Below are 16253 nucleotides of genomic sequence, written 5' to 3'. Positions count from 1 at the left end.
AACTGTTGAGTGAGAGATATAAAAAGAGCTGGTATAATGTATTTACATCCAAAAGGATGCACGTGAACTTTCGTAAGAGTAACATCTATTCTTGTCTTGGTCCTTTCACTATTACTTCTCACTCCCATTAAAATAAATATTTTGACTGCAGTATTAATCAACAGAATTAACATAGCTATGATGATTTAAATCAGATAAAAGTATCATGTAAATATCAGGCATCATTCATGTATGTACACACACAAATACACATCCCTATATATTTATATAGGCAGACATATACATACCTAAATATGTTTGTATATATTCATATACACATACACTTCTCTCTCTACATATATATTCCTGTACATATGGCTATATCATGCATATGGAAGCAGTCATCTGACTCACTAAGTTCACAATCAGATTACACCATTATAAAGTAATTGAACAAAAAATGTGAGAATTTACAAGCCATATCTATCTGCTCTTTCTAACATTAAAAAGCGTGTTCATAATTTTACTTATAATACCATTAATCCACACGTAATTTTATACCATCCCAACTCAACCTCATTGCTTTTACTCTTTTTCTGCTATCACAGTTTGTGATTTAATTTTTTACCCTCTGAAAGTAAAAAGTAAATGGAATACATCCACTGTCTTTTTCTCAGTGGTCCCTCAAAGCAAATCTTAGGCTTACTTTCTCAGTTTCTTTGTTTTTTCACCTCTCTCTATGGAAATAAAATATTTGCAAAAGACAAACCCTACAGATTTAATGGAGCTTTACCCTGCGCAGTGAAAAGGCACCTTGTTTTCTTTCTCCTTACCAATGTTAACAAGAAGTTTCTCTTCTGGAAATTTCAAATATTTTATAGTAGAAAAATGAAAGTATTCAACAACTTTTGCTTAACACATCATAAAAAGAAGGAAATGTTAAAAAGGTTTTAGGCAGTGGGTAGATGACTACCCACTACCAGTAGGTAGTGACTAGTGAGTCACACTCAGTACGAGCCTTTGAAGCTATAAATAGAAATACTTTAACGCACCTTCCTGTAACAACTTTATTTTTTAGTATCTGAAGGACCAGGTGAAAAGGTTGAAATACCCAGCAACTTAAACCATTTTATTCTATTGAGGATCACACAGATAACCTAATTAAGCATTTTCACTCAAAAATGAAAATGACTTGGTCAGGATTTTTAAGCAAGTACCATCTCATCTACTGGGAAACTGGATTTAGCTTAACTTCAATTCCTGGAATAATATTGGAATAAATAATCAAACAGACTACTCCTAAGCATCTGGAGGAAACATGAAAACATGTTACAACCAACACCAATATGTCAAGAGAAAATTTCATCAAGTCAATTTTTTATTTAGATTATCTATTATTATCTATTATTTTTTATTTAGATTTATCTATTATACAGAAAGAGGTCTGGCAAAAAAAAAGGGAGACAGAAAGGGCACATACTGAAAGTTAGTAAAGTTTTTCTCATTGTCATAAAACGTTCTTGTAGAACATTAGGGAAGCACAGTCCACCTGTAACTATTGTTAGGCGAGCGCAAATTGGCACCTGCAGGAAGTCCTACATACACATTGGTTATCAACAGTTCACTGTCAGATAAGAGAAAACACACTTAGTGAGGTTCCAAAGGTGCCTGTCCTAGGTCCAGTATATTATATAGTATTTTCACTAAGGATTTGGATTATGGAATGGAAAGATTGCTTGTTAGGAATGGAAAGATTGCTTATTAGGGGTTCAAACGATAACAAGCTGGAAAGAAAGGAAAGCATGTTGAGGGATAACTTCATAATTCAAAACAATTATCAGAATTATACTATTTCCACAAAATGTTTCAATTTCTATGAATCCTCTTTCTTCTAAGAAAAGTTATTCTATCTGAGAAATGAACCACAGTAGACTAGCTGAGCTCAAAGTTGGAATGTTTTCAATCCATAAAGCAAAACTTAAAGAAAAAAAGAAAAAGATCCTAAAAATCACAAATATTTGAAGAAATGATAAGGAATTCAATACATGTAGGAATCAGAACAGGGAGATAGGTCTTACCCAGTTACTTGAAGCTCACTCATTGGTTTCCTTCACACAAAACAATAGAATTTTATACAAACATAGGAGAATCTTTTTCATACACAGCCTGATATACACATACAAACCCTTCTGCCATGTAGGGTACATATATTTTTAAATACGGAAACGAGGTCAACAGTTGCTTCTATTAATATCTTTTTTCAGTTTCATAGGCTCACAGGTTGAGGATACAGACACATGAATGAAGAAATTGAGCTTGAGGTAAGGTACGAAGCAAACACCATGGCACTCACGCACCAACAAACAAGCTGTGCTTCTCAGGTAAGAGAAATAGAAAGCAGGTTTCAAAAAGAATGCAAAAATATAGGCTGTTTTAGCCAAGTGTAAATTTTCTATTGCTGAGGCAGGAATAAACTGCATTATGTGTTCACACCTCTTTTAAATCAACCCAGTTTGTCTAACTATGGATGTCATCCTATTCAAACATCTGTGGCCTGAGGCAGCATTATCAGTCTCTTGTTGAATAACAAGTAAATAGCTAAAGGAAATAAGGTCCAACCCAAAGAAACTCTGTGCTAAAAAAAATGCTTCCTTTGTACTTATGTTTTGTTTCCATGTGACCAAATACTTTCAAGCTACGGATGGAATGCCAACAGGGGAAAAATGTCTATGAATACTTACAGTCTTCTCCGTCTTCATCTCTATTTGCTGCTCTAAAAATTAAAATTATGACAACTTTAAAACTTCTTTTAAGATATTGCTGTAAATTAATTTTACATTGAAGTACTGAGCCCTGTTATAAAACACAAAATACCAAGTATGACTGTCTGAATGCTGATATAATGTAGCATTTTGATCTCAGTGACTTACCTTGTTCCTCATTGATGAGGCCCATATTTGCATGTGCTTGTGCCTCTTTTTTCCCACCATCAATTTTTATTAGTTGAGCAGTGTTAAAGCATTGTTCATAAAAGTAATTCCTTAACCATTTGCCCTCAGAGTCATTGAAGCAGTAGGCCAAGTTAAGCTGGTTATTGTACACTTCTTCATAGTGCCCTTTAAAACAAAAAATATAGTCAAAACATTAGATTATCATCAGCTCTCAAAATTTTATACAGCAATAACCATATAATGAAAAATCAAGGGCTATTTATATATGCACAAGTCAAATACTGCCAAATTCTCCTAAATATTCAATCGAAGAAATAAGATAAGGGGAAAAGATAATCTTCTAAATTAAAGCATAATTGAAAACTTACTCTAGTAAAACGTAAGTAAATTACTATAATTTCTGTATAAAAAAAATATATATTTCAATAAAACATGGAAAACCTGGGTAAGAAACTGACCTATCAGAAGAGAGAAGCTAGTGTGAGCAAAAAGAGCATACAGTCACTACTGGAGAAGGGTGCACCTGAGCCACTGAGACCTTGAAGGGCGTGAACAGCTTTCAGAACAGGTCTATGGTAGCAACTGTGATGATGGGGATAACCAAAAAACCCACTCTGTTATTTTCCTACCATTTTAAACATTTAAAGTAAGACTAATAAGAAAGGCTTGGAGTTTTCATGCACTGTTTTATTTTTATTACCTTATCACTGTTACAAATTAAGGACAAACTGAAATTTTACATCGTGAAGATGTAAAGAGTCCATCAAGGTACTGCTCTCAGAACAGATGTGGAAAGCAGAGCAGACTCAAAGTCCCAAATCTCCTTTATGATCGGAAGAACACATTTAGTTCCCACTTTTTATCATTTTACTAGCCATCTTAGTGAACAGCCATGATTTACTTTGCACAGAAATTAGCAGTCCCACAGAGTATATTTTCACAGACTATCTCTAAAATTAAAAAAAAAATGCTGCAGGTCCCAAATATAAGTAAGTAGCACTACAAAATGCATTATTCACAATTTAAAATTACAGAATGAGAGCTTCTATGGAATTAGAGATACTTTTCTCAGAAGAGTACATAAAAAAAGAAAAGAAATCTCAGGAGATTATTCCAAAGCTGTACTGATCTGGAGTAGAGACCTAAAACTTAAAGATACTTGACAATTTTTATCAAACTGCTTCTCCCTAAGGGGAATTTGAAGCATCTGTTTCCTACAAGATGGTGAAGAATCTAAGAGATAATAAAGTATAACATATATCGATATGATTCACAGCTGAATTTACTGCTGGCAAAGCTAAATGAATTTGCTTTCCAAAACTCTGTTTATGTCGATTTGAATGTGAACAATTAGTTAAATTCCATTGTAATTTTGGTTGCTCATTTACTGTGTTTGTGGCTGTTAAATTAATGTAATCCAAAGAGCATGTTCTTAAAAGAATTTTAATGCAGTTGGTAAGAAAGGAGTTAAGATCCACAAATCTTGCAGCAGGTAGAAGAATGTTTGGTTAAGCTAGATGTGTGAACAGACCTGCTTTACTTTTGGGAGTTCTGCAATTTGTAAGCTTTGCTCAACAAAGAAAGAAGGGGAAAAGAAAGAGAAAAACACTTACCCCTGGGTGTAGAGTGCCCCACAGAAATCAATGGGGATAGAAAAAAAACTGATTTCAATACAGGCAAGATTTAATTCAAAGTCCAGATCTTTTCTAACTGTTTTGAAACTATGATGCTATGTCAAACATTTTGATCAAAGGATGGAGTTAAACTCCTTTGGCTTCTTTATCAGAGGAACTGTTGGGGAAAAGCCAACTTTCAAACGGAAATAATTTCTTGATTGAAAATTCTACCTCCTATGTGAGTCACCTGTGTTGTTTGGAAAAAACAGCATTAATTACTCAAAACAGTACTTTGTTTACATCTCTTCGTAGCTCTTTATTTTAGTTTAAACCAAATCGGAGAGTGTTTCCTCAACCTCATTTCTTGTATGTTTTGTCTCAAAATTAAAAATTAGGCATGTTCTAATAGGAAGCAATCTAAATTTCTTATGCAGTCTGTTGTCATGACTAAGTTTTTTTAACTGCCGAACGTCTTGATAAAGCACTTCAGCACACTGCACAACACAGTAAGAACTTTATTCTGACTTCTGAAAGAATCCCATTACCTCTTCATCATTTTTGCAGTCTTCAACACATTTATCTAGCATTCTTACTTCTCCTTCAGTTTTGATCGGATCTTGGCCATTTTGGACGAGGTCATCTGATTTTTCCAAGCTGAAATATCTTTTTTCCCATTCTTGAACACTCACTGTTTTTGTCTTTTGATTTATAAACTCATTCCTCTCCTTGTTAAACAGTACTTCTTTGTTATCTAACTTTTGCTTTTTTATTTACTATTTTGCTTTCCTATTTACTTTCTCTACAGTTTTTCCCCTATGAAATGGCACCTCATCTTTTCTACACTTTTAATGATTCCTTAATTTACTTCCATTAAAATATGTAAAATTGTCATTTGGAACCAGTCTGTGTTATATACACTTAGATTTCTAGTATTTTAAATAATGTATCACTCCCTCCAAGAAATGAGAGCGCCTAACAATCTCTTTACAATCACCATAATAGAAATACCCCAGAAATTACTTCTATATGATCGTCTCATCATTTRTATCTAAGGTTTGAAATGTCAGTACCAAAACATCAGCTGAAGTTTAGAAAAAGTCTGGCTTTAAGGGAAATAATTAACAATATACAAACTTCATGTATTCTTAAGCATAACATTCTTCATGGCTATGAATGCCATGTCTTTTGCTTCCCTTGAGGCTGAAAAAGTACCTCTTCTTCAGAATATCCAACAGTGTGTACCATATAAAACTTATTTATACATTAGAAATTAAGACTATTTTGGTACAACACCCTTATGAAAATCTCTGCAGATAATACTGGAAGGGAAGTAACAGAACTGGTTAGGGGTGTGTGTGTGTATGTGTGTGTCTCTACGTGTGTATAAGACATATAGTTGAGACTCATCCAATCTAACTTAGATATAGACTTGTGTTACCTAGGATCCCTTTACTCAGTGAAAAAAAGCTGATAATCCTTGGCTGTGTTTTATCTCATCCCAAGTTAAACATCTATTGTGCCACAAGACAGCACTGCTCTAAAGCTTATTTCAAAAGCAGAAGGCAGAGGTTCCCATGAAAATTCCAACTACATAAACAAATAATCCCATGAACACAAAGAGAAATATAAAAACTAATTACAGTGATTACTAATATATTGTAAGATAACAACGCACATTATATCCTGATTACATCGAAGTGAAAATGAACTTAGATACCAGAGGATACGTACAAATGGTTATCATAAGACAGTAAGGTGAAAGAGAATTGGATTGCTGTTGGGAAAAGAACACAAGATACAGATTTGTTGCCTTTGAAAATCTTTGCTACAAGATATCAAGGCACTAATATTACATAAAATTATGCAAATGACTTCAGGTAGTGCCCTACAAATCTCAAGAGATGGAACTGACCTGAGGCTGACTATTGTTGCTGCCACAGCTTTGATTGAATGAACTTTAATGTGACCCTCCGATGACTATCCTGCCAGTGAATAACAATGAGAAGTGCACAAAGACAACCCTTTCTCCGTAATTGTCTTGGACAGTGGCTGCCCAGATATGCTGGTGTCACAACAAAACAAACCCCAAAAGATAGACTTTTAAAAGCCAGATTGTCTTCTAGATTCAAAGCCTCTCTGATTTACAAATCTAGAAACTCACTGAGATTATTTTGACAGTGGTAAAGCCAGACCATCAGATTTCAAAGTGAACTTTTATTTCCCCAGGAGAAGAAAAATATCAGAACAGGTAAATACTCCTGTCTATAAAATCTCCCATAGGTAGTTCAGTCATTAAAGCTTTGACCTCTCTGATTTTTGTGAAGTAAATTCTCTGCATCTGATACAGAATACATGTAATGTACAGACAGCATTTTTATTCATCAGCTGTTACAAAAAATCCCACATTTATATCTACCACTCATCAGAGAGGGAATGACAGCATTGGCATGTGATCCTGAATGAAGAAAGAGAAGTCTGAGTCATACAAGCAATTACAAAACAGTTCCTGTGAGACAACTTCCTGTTTTTAAACAAGAAACAGTTAAGAAAGCACAGGGCTAAAGGTTCAAACGCTGCCCTTCAAAAATCTTTCAAAAATTTCTGAATCTCTCAAAAATTACATTAGCTTCATAAAAGACTGGAAACTTAATTCAGGTGTTCTAGAATATTAAAGACACAAGACTGAGAGAACACACTGCAAACATGAATGGGAGGATGGATACCCAAAATGGCGGCTATATAGACCTTGTTGAAGCAGATGGCGAGGCCTGACAGTTTCTGGCTTCAGACGTAACTGAAGATCTGAAATAGGGCTGAGAACAGGCCTCACAGGCAACTACCCAATGGAACATTTTTTCAAAATACCAAATTGAAAGCAAAAGCATTTCACAAAGATTTTTTCCATTTCAACTACTTTTTGTTCAAACAGAAACCAAATTAAAAGATCATACTTTGTTGCAGTATTTTTTATTTTGTAATTCTATATAGAAAATGCATTTTTTTCATTTTGTTTGACTTGAACTTTTCAAAATACTTTATTTTCATTGTGTTTTTGGAATTGGAATGCCAAACTCACTTAGCTGACATATACAAATTCAGATGAAGAAAGGTTGTTAGAGGACAGCATGCTGACATTGTCCCAGTTCATGTCACTTCCTGAACAATAAAGGAGGACTGGAAGGCAGGCACAGCCCCTGTTTCCTAGATGTCATGAGGGAGGAGGGAAGAACACAGAGCGCAAATACTCTGCCCCAAATATTGGTAGGTTCATACAAGGAATATTCAGTGTAAGTATAATCTATACAAAAATGCTGAGAAAATGGTCATGAGATAAATTTGTCGAGCAAGGATAATGATATCTAATGATAATGATATAAGGCAATTCAAATGGTAATTTGGGACACTAAAGGGGCACTCCAAGCTGTTGGAATAAGAACATACTACTTAAATTTTCTAAGAAGTGCTGCTTCTGTTGAAGGCAATGGCAGTTCCACAATTGGCTATGTTTTGAGAAGGCCTGGCTTCTTTCCAGTGCAGTATCACTTCACTTTTTGTAAGCTAATTACAAAATAACAAACCCTTCCATTGGTCTCTAGTGACTGCTGTTTTTTCCTGTGAAACAATATTAAGTAGAGGAGGACTTACCTGCTTAGAAAATAAAAGTCTTCCTTTCCCCATTCCCCCCAAAACAAACAAAACTACACTTCCTGCAAGCAAATATTAATATAGGTTTTGGTATGTTTATCTCTTTTTTGACGCACAAATTCTTTCCATTTTCTTATTTGTTTTCCAAAATAGCACGGGTAACGAGGTTACTGCAATGTTTCTAGCCCAGCTTAAGGCATAAGTCTGAAATCTTACAGAAAAGCTTATTACTGTAAAATGCCAAACTCAGTTTTCAACCTTAAGTGCCTCGGATCCGGGTAGAAAGACAGAGAAAGATTTTCCAGTGTGAACACATCAAATTTTCATGCTTTCTTCATACATCTTCTGAAAAGTCATCTTTTACTACAACAACAACAGATAACTCATATTGTCAAAAGTTTTCTCTAGAAAAGAGCCAAGTTGGCATTTTATTCTAAGTCTTTGTGCTTGGCATTCTCCAGAACAAGGGTTAGCATCCTGGAGCACATGGATAGATTTTTGATTTAGCACGCCACAGAGGTGACATGGGATCAGGAGCTAGGAGCAGATGTAACTTGAGAAAGGCAACAACTTCCAGGTTTGAACTCCTACTCTTCCCCAGCTGTCCCTAGTGATCAGCTAATAAGCCCCTCTGAAGGCATGCATACTGAATATTAGGTCCAGGTACTGACTTGGGCACAGTGAACACAGTGACTGTTACTGTTGTGCCCACTGCCAGATACGCATTGCAGCCACTGAAATGTGAATTTTTCCAGTCTGCTTTTTGCTCTCCTGCTCTAGCAAAGTCGAGCCACTGGCTGAGAGATCTCTTTCTTTAACTGCCCTTGAGCTGTGACTTACCTTGCATCCCCTTCAGCTAGTACAATAGGGGTAAAACCAGCCCACCCTAGCAAGCACTGATCATATGAGCCCTTCATAGCTTCAAGGTGTGTGCGAGTCACCATAGGTAAGGCTTCTACAGTCACAGTCAGGGTTAAAACCCATACTTAATACGTAATTCAGATGTAACCTGAAGAGCAATACTTTCCAAATCCTTCTGAAATTATACTGGCACAGCTGACCTCTACTTTGAAAACCACAAAATTTGGCACATGATCACTGAGAGGCTGCTGACCTCAGTTGAAAATACAAGACTGATGCTTCACAGTATAATTTGCATGCTATCAAACATTCTTCTGGTAGGTTCAGTGCTAACTAACTAAAAGTAGCTATGCAGTACTTTGTGGAGACGATTCAAAGGAGTACCTTAGCCTAACGAGCATACAGACCCAACAAGTATATCGGCAATACATTTTTAAATAGTAAGAGAGACTGTGTGCCTGAGTGTGACCGAGTCACATTCATAGTTTACCCTATGCAAATACCAGCTTAAAGTTTTTGATTTCACTTCTAAATATTTTTTGTGCAAGGAATAGAAAAAATTATCACTAAAATGAACTCTTCTGCCACACACACATTAAACTGGATGCTGTTCAAGAATTCCAGAATATAAGCTAAGTAAAAGACTTAGCTGAATTTCCTTTGTTTCTGCTTCCTCCCTATGACCCACCTAAACACACACAGATACTGAGCCAAACTTTGTCTAGGCCTCTCTCAGACACACAAAATGGACAAGAGGAATTCTACTCAACTGGTGCACCTATGTCATCATTTGTTCACATGGTGTCAGCAACCAAAGGGTACTCAGTTAGCAACCCACAGCATCAGAGAAGGACAGGACTGTGGTTTCAAACTCCCTCCTGCTCATCTGCAGAACAGCCCGGAGTAGGGGCTAGGGAGCTCTTCAAAAGGATAGCAAGGACAAGGTATCAGCACTGTTATACCTTTCAAGGACATTTATACCTCTAAGCAAAAATAGTCTGGGAAGTGCAATCCATTCCTCATCCTCACCATTCCACAGCCTCAAGATACAATTTTCTCTCAGTAAAAGACAACAGTATTTTCATACACCTACCAAGAAATAACTGTAGATATCAAATCTGAGCTATATACATACATTGCTTTGGCATTTATCCTCTGTTGTGCTTTAAAAAAGCCCTACTACTGTGAAGATTTTAACAGGAAAGTTGCCTCTTCTTTTTTTTTCTTCTCCTTTTTTTTTTTTTTCCTCCTACAGAGACTAAACTAGCTTAGTCCACAACTAAAGGAAGATCAAGGAACAATTAGAAAAAAACCTCTCTTTTAAAGTTAGCAACATTTACATTATTTGCATCAAAAAAGACCAAAGATGAATGCCATCAACAAGTATTGCCAACATTTCTGCCATTTTTTCAGGATAATGCTGGTTTTCACCTAGGACAAAATAAGCATATCAGCTATTTTGCTGAGAAGCTGCAAGGATTAATGATAACTCTGTTTTTAAATATTTGGGAGGTATTCAAATACAATGTCAAGAAGATTAGGTTAGACAGACAAATAAGATTTTCTCTGCACACAATATAATACTGGTAATAGATGATTTAAAGAAAGACTCCTGTATGAGTTCAGTCAAAATGCATGTTCCACTAAACATGAAAACAGAGAGAACACTCGCTGGTGTAAGTAAAGGTAAAAGGTCTATCCAGTGTAAAGCTAGTAAACAAAATACTGTGATTTTCAAACCCAGAAGCAAAAAAACAAAAAAACAAAAAACCCCTGCTCTTTAATATCAGTCTCCACATCACGGTGGACCATGCTGCTTCTGCCCAAGCAAACAGTTTATGTCCAGCATTGTAATGTCCTAGAACTACAAACTACCAGAAAAGTGAAAAGATTAACATATTCCACCAATAAACATGGAACGGACAAATGAATACCTAGCTTTCTCTATGTGCTATGGTAACAACTATAAAACTGTACACTTAGGAGCAGCAGTTCTAAGTTATATTCCCTATAAGACAGCAACATCCTATGATACAAAAATATCTGGTGAAAAATTGAATAACAAATGGTAAAGTTATTTACTGGCATGGTAAGTGATGTTTTGTGAGATGAACAGTCTATGAACATATTCCTCAACTGGTGCATTTATGTCCCAAGCACTTGAGTCAGAGGTGGCTCTGCTTAACCGCCTGTAATTCTTTTGTACCTTCCCAATTGCAACCAAGTCTGTAACGGAAGAAAACACTCAGATCAAGTATTAATACTGAAAATTTAAGAGTCTTAATTGGAACACACAGACTGCAACAAAAACAAAGCTCTCAAGCAAGTTTCTAGCTCCAGTTAGCATAAGACCCCAAAATACCAGTGTGGTTGGGAGGATATGATACTCTCGAAGGCAAGATAAACCTAGGCGGGTGACATGGCAGTATAATAGCCACATAAATGTTTTATGCTCGAATTGGAGATCTGGATCATGATATTAGTTCAGAAAAAACATAGATAAAGTTTACGAGAAGCAGAATAATAATATAAACAAAAGAACACAGAGATTCCAGATATGGAAGAATTTAAAGCATCATACAATGGTAATGAAATACTGCTATCTATGCCAAGCAACCATTATTAACAGCTTATTTACAAACAAAAAGTATAAGCTTTGCCACAGGAAAGGACAGGATTCTTTAGCCTTTTATACCCCCTCACTGTAAACGAGACTTAGAGGATAAAAAGTATGTATCCATCGTCTCAGCACATACTATATTCCTCAATACTGGAGCAAGTATATGGACTATCAGATAATGGAGGGCTTGTAAAACTTAGCAAAATAAAATTTTCTTTAATCACACCAGCTTTTTATTCTTTGCTGAGATTTCTTCTCTCTCCTTAGAGCTTAGCAAAGAGATATTTATTTGGTTATGGTCATGGATCTTCAAAGGTATAGTAAATTAAGCCGCTGAAGTAGAAAAGACCTCCTTATGAAACCTCTCCAGTTAAAATAAACTTCATATGACAACAAAGTTTAAGTCAAAATGGTGGTCATTCGTAGGTAAGTCATCACTTAAAAGCCATCACAATGGAATATATTTATTTCTCTCATTAAAAGAAAATGTAAAAAATGCAGCTGTGCTTAAGTACTGAAATTATATTTTAAAAATGTAATATTTTCACTTAGACCTAGCGCAAGTAATTTTTTCTTTTTTGAAATCTTATTTCAGTTGCAGATTATCTTTGAATTGCTATGGTCATTAAACAGCAAGTCATATGTTAACTGATATAATGCTTACATTTTGTTCTACCATCTCTCTTGCCTGTTCCAGGATGGTCCACTTACCGCTTTAGGCTCAAAACCCATTCCTTCATGAAGTTTAAATGTCAAAAAACTTACAGATTGTAAGTTTTTTTCCCATAGTTTTATACTCGAGATCTCTTTACCACAACTATTACCTCAGAACAGCATACCTGAGGCAGTTAGAGTCTCTTTCTGATTAGTAATACCAACCATACCATAAAATTCTGACAGTTCACAGCCACAGATATTATTTTTAGCTTTCTAAGCCACTTTTGACTTGCATTGTGATGGCTAAGGAGCAAATGCAGGTCAGTTGCTGCTGAGACTGCTACAGGGTGGGAAGTTCCAGCTGAAGGGTGAGGTGTACTGCTGAACAATTCTTAAATGTTGTCAACTAAAGTTGTCAGGAGATCATAAGCCAGAGCCCCAAGCGATTTGATTAAAAATCAGATAGTAACTGGATTAGCAGAACTACTGAAATAGTATTTAATGAACTGTATAATTCATACATTATCCTCACAGCATTACTAGTTCTAACATCAGCAACATGGCAGCATTCACCCCTTCACATAGCAGGTAGTTCAAGCATGAAAACTGGTGAAAAAATAAAAAATAAATAAAAAAATCAAAGCTCAAACTATACCCCGATCAGGCAATTCAATGAAGATGCACTGCTTGAACACTTGCCAATTCTATTGGCACAGTCTCATTGTTTTATTTTGTTTTAACCAACTTGAACAGGCAAAGTTGGGAGATGCACTCTCGCAGAGGTAAGGTACAATCAGTCAGCTGACTGGTGGTATCTCGTCTCTGTGAGAGAGGAAGAGCTCCTGGAGCCCAGCACAGGACAACTGCTGGACTCAGGGAGAGACAAGGGCCTCTGCCTTTCACAGTCAGCACCACCTTGACTCTCTGAGAGCATGTCCACTAACTCTACTGTCACATATCAGTTAATAACACTGAAAAAGATCTTGCCTCTCCAAAGGCATGGAAGGAGGGCAAAAGACCCTCCTCAGACAGCTGCAGGAAGCAGGCCCATCAAGATAGGCCTTATCTACTACTTTTGGAATGTCAAAGCATTGGCAAATATGCTTATGTCAGGGCAGTCCAAGGGCAAAACTTCTCTTGTACTCCTGTGAATTACAGGGGTGTCTATTCATGTTTTAGCTGCAGCCTAGAAAAATCCAAAGATTCTTTCCTATTGTGGGCTGGCTAAACTTTCTGTCTAGAATTACAGTGAATTAAAGACGGACACCTTTTGGCTGTCATAGTGAATATAAAATAAACATTTAAAATGAGCAATTTTTAAATGGTGAAGGGTTTTTTGTTCTTTGTTAAAATTAAGTTTTCTGTTTCTGAAGTTCAGGCAAAAAGTTCAGGTCCCAAACTCACAAGCTTAATTTTAGATTTCCCTCCTTGTCATGATTGAAATATAACATGAAACAAGACACCTATAATGAAATCAGCTCTGCTACAAAACAGGATTGTAGTAAGAGCTTTATCTGCCTCCATTCCTACAATTATTCCAAAGGAGAAAGACAGAATAAGTTAAGTTACTATTTATAGCAAAAGGAAATGATAAATATGAGAGCTTAGTAATGGGTACCCAATAGAAAAAAATACAGTAGTTTGGAGTTGTCTTCACTAATATCTAGTAATTCACAGGTGGCATGTTACATCTGTGTGCTGCATTTTATTTGACATGTTCACAATCCTTTTAAAGTCAGTCACAAATCCAAACATAGTTAGCAGACAGGATATTTAATAAAATCAGATTTATAAAACTATTACTGTGTGAAACAACATTTCACCTATTAATTTTTTCTACTCAAAATCAATAGAGAAAGAAAGATAATAAATAATGAAACTATAAGAAAATAATTGAGATGTAATCAGAACTATAAATATATCAAGCGTTTCTGATGATATCATAATGCACTCTGGATATTTTCCCCTTTTATTTCACAGAACCTCTCCCGGTATCTGCAGTTYCTAATTATTTATTCTGTAAATACAGCTTAGTTGACTAAGGCTGAAATGTGCTAAGATGCAGTAACGTTTCAAATTCATACATGAAACAATTTGGAAGCTTCCCCCAGGCATTCGCGGCTGCAGCTCCCGCTGCTCGGCTACCCACAATCCCCCCATTTACCTGCTCGCTGGGCTGCCTCAGCCCTGGTCAGGAAGTGGTAAAGCTGATCCAGCTTATCAGGCTGCTCCTCCAGGGACTTCTGCTGCCATATGGCTGACCCAGGCCCTGCAGCCTCCCTCAAGGCATTCCACTTCTGTATCAGAGTGAAGAGCTCAGAGAAGGACTTGTGATAACCCTGTCGCAGCATGTCTATGCAGATGTTCTTCTTGTATGAATTTCTGCAACTGGGAATAAGAAAGGTGGATTTTAATCCTTTAAACCTGTATTCTGTTCTCCACCTTTCTAAATAAGTACAGATACTAAAACAGTTTTCAAGAAGAGACCTCTGCAGCTCACCAGTGGAGAAGGGATATTTTCTCCCCTACTCAAAAAACATTCTGTTAATGTATGATTAAGCAGGTCCCACCCTAGGGAAGTAAATATAGCAACAGTGAATCAATACCCAAATATATATTGCAAACATGTGAAAAATATACCAGTATTCTTCAGCTGGTACTGGCCAAAGAGGCTGACTGATGGGAAAAAAGAGATGTTTACATTAGTTCATGGAAACACAATAAACTCTTAGTTTGCTTTAAAACAGTGTACAGGGAAAAATGAAGCACATTCTGCATGTCAAAACAATGTATATGTTAAATAGTTTTGCTGGAGGTTATGATGGCTTGGTTTAAAACGTCAAACAAATGCTATGCCAGAAACACAATCATTACATATTATTTTGCTTCTGCTTAGCATATAACTTCAGCTGGGACTGGTATACTGATACAGAAGTTTGATGATTCTCCCTGATTTTAAAAATCAAATGATATTTCCATCAAGCTACAACGATGAATTTATATCAAAGTTATACCATTCATAAACACTGATGAGATATACATATCAAAAAGATGCATGATTAAATATTCTCAAGAGGTAATAGATCTTTTGAGGCACTATTTACGGAAATAATCCAAATATTTCTTTCATGTGGCATGAAACAATCACTGCATCCCGTCCTGGAACAAGCTATGAGTCCGGTGGGACTGCTTGCAACCCTAAAGTACATATGTAAAGGTTTGCAGGAGTAGGTGTCTAGCATGAGAAAACAAACCTTTGCTCCAGCAAAACGATAAGCACCTAGATGTACTAATTTTATTTTGTAATTTCTATTTAAGTTTCCAAATTGTTTTCAAAACTGTCTTTTTGGATTAAAATGTATTTAACTGCAAATTCTCAGAGTCTTTAAAAGAGATACTGAATTCTGAAAACTGAGATTTACAGCATATATAACAAATTCAGATGAGCCTCATACTAAACAATAGCCTAATGAGACTAATAGTAGCTTAAAAAGAGCTACTGCAATTCTTTAACAATTCTAATAAGAATGGAAATGGTGTAAACAACTTCTTAGCTAAACGTCCATGGAATAAACAGTAATATGAGATTTAATAAGTGAATAAGTGGTGATGTTTATTTCATATTTAATACCATTAAAATAAAAGCCATTAATTATTACACAGATGCAGATGAATCCTGCATATGTATTTTTCTTACAATCCAATTGCAGAGCTGAACAGAAAAATATTATACAATTCTAAAAGATATATGACATGATTTAGGCTAGATAGTACTGAATTTATTTTTAATATATAAATAGGTGTTTTTCAAGATTGAAAAGCACACATTATACACACATGCAAGTGAAAATATATAACAATTCTGTAACAGAAAACATTTGCCACATTTCTTTTCTAAAAGTAAATGAGAAATACCTTTAAACA

The 16253-nt window shown here is 35.7% G+C and overlaps 1 protein-coding gene across 1 annotated transcript in view; it reads right to left on the bottom strand.

Annotated features, from left to right (window-relative positions):
• Positions 1-16253, bottom strand: part of TTC29 (tetratricopeptide repeat domain 29) — a 152259-nt gene that overhangs the window by 100239 nt on the left and 35767 nt on the right. Inside the window, exons 4-6 of the mRNA XM_026087532.1 lie at positions 14494-14717; positions 2910-3095; positions 608-610 (exon numbers count right to left, since the gene is read on the bottom strand). Coding sequence (XP_025943317.1) covers positions 608-610; positions 2910-3095; positions 14494-14717 — 413 coding nt within the window. The remainder of the gene's footprint in view (positions 1-607; positions 611-2909; positions 3096-14493; positions 14718-16253) is intronic.

Source organism: Apteryx rowi, unplaced genomic scaffold (assembly GCF_003343035.1).
Source record: "Apteryx rowi isolate R43461 unplaced genomic scaffold, aptRow1 scaffold_72, whole genome shotgun sequence".
Lineage (NCBI taxonomy): Eukaryota > Metazoa > Chordata > Aves > Apterygiformes > Apterygidae > Apteryx > Apteryx rowi.
This window is presented reverse-complemented; position numbering and strand designations above follow the sequence as displayed.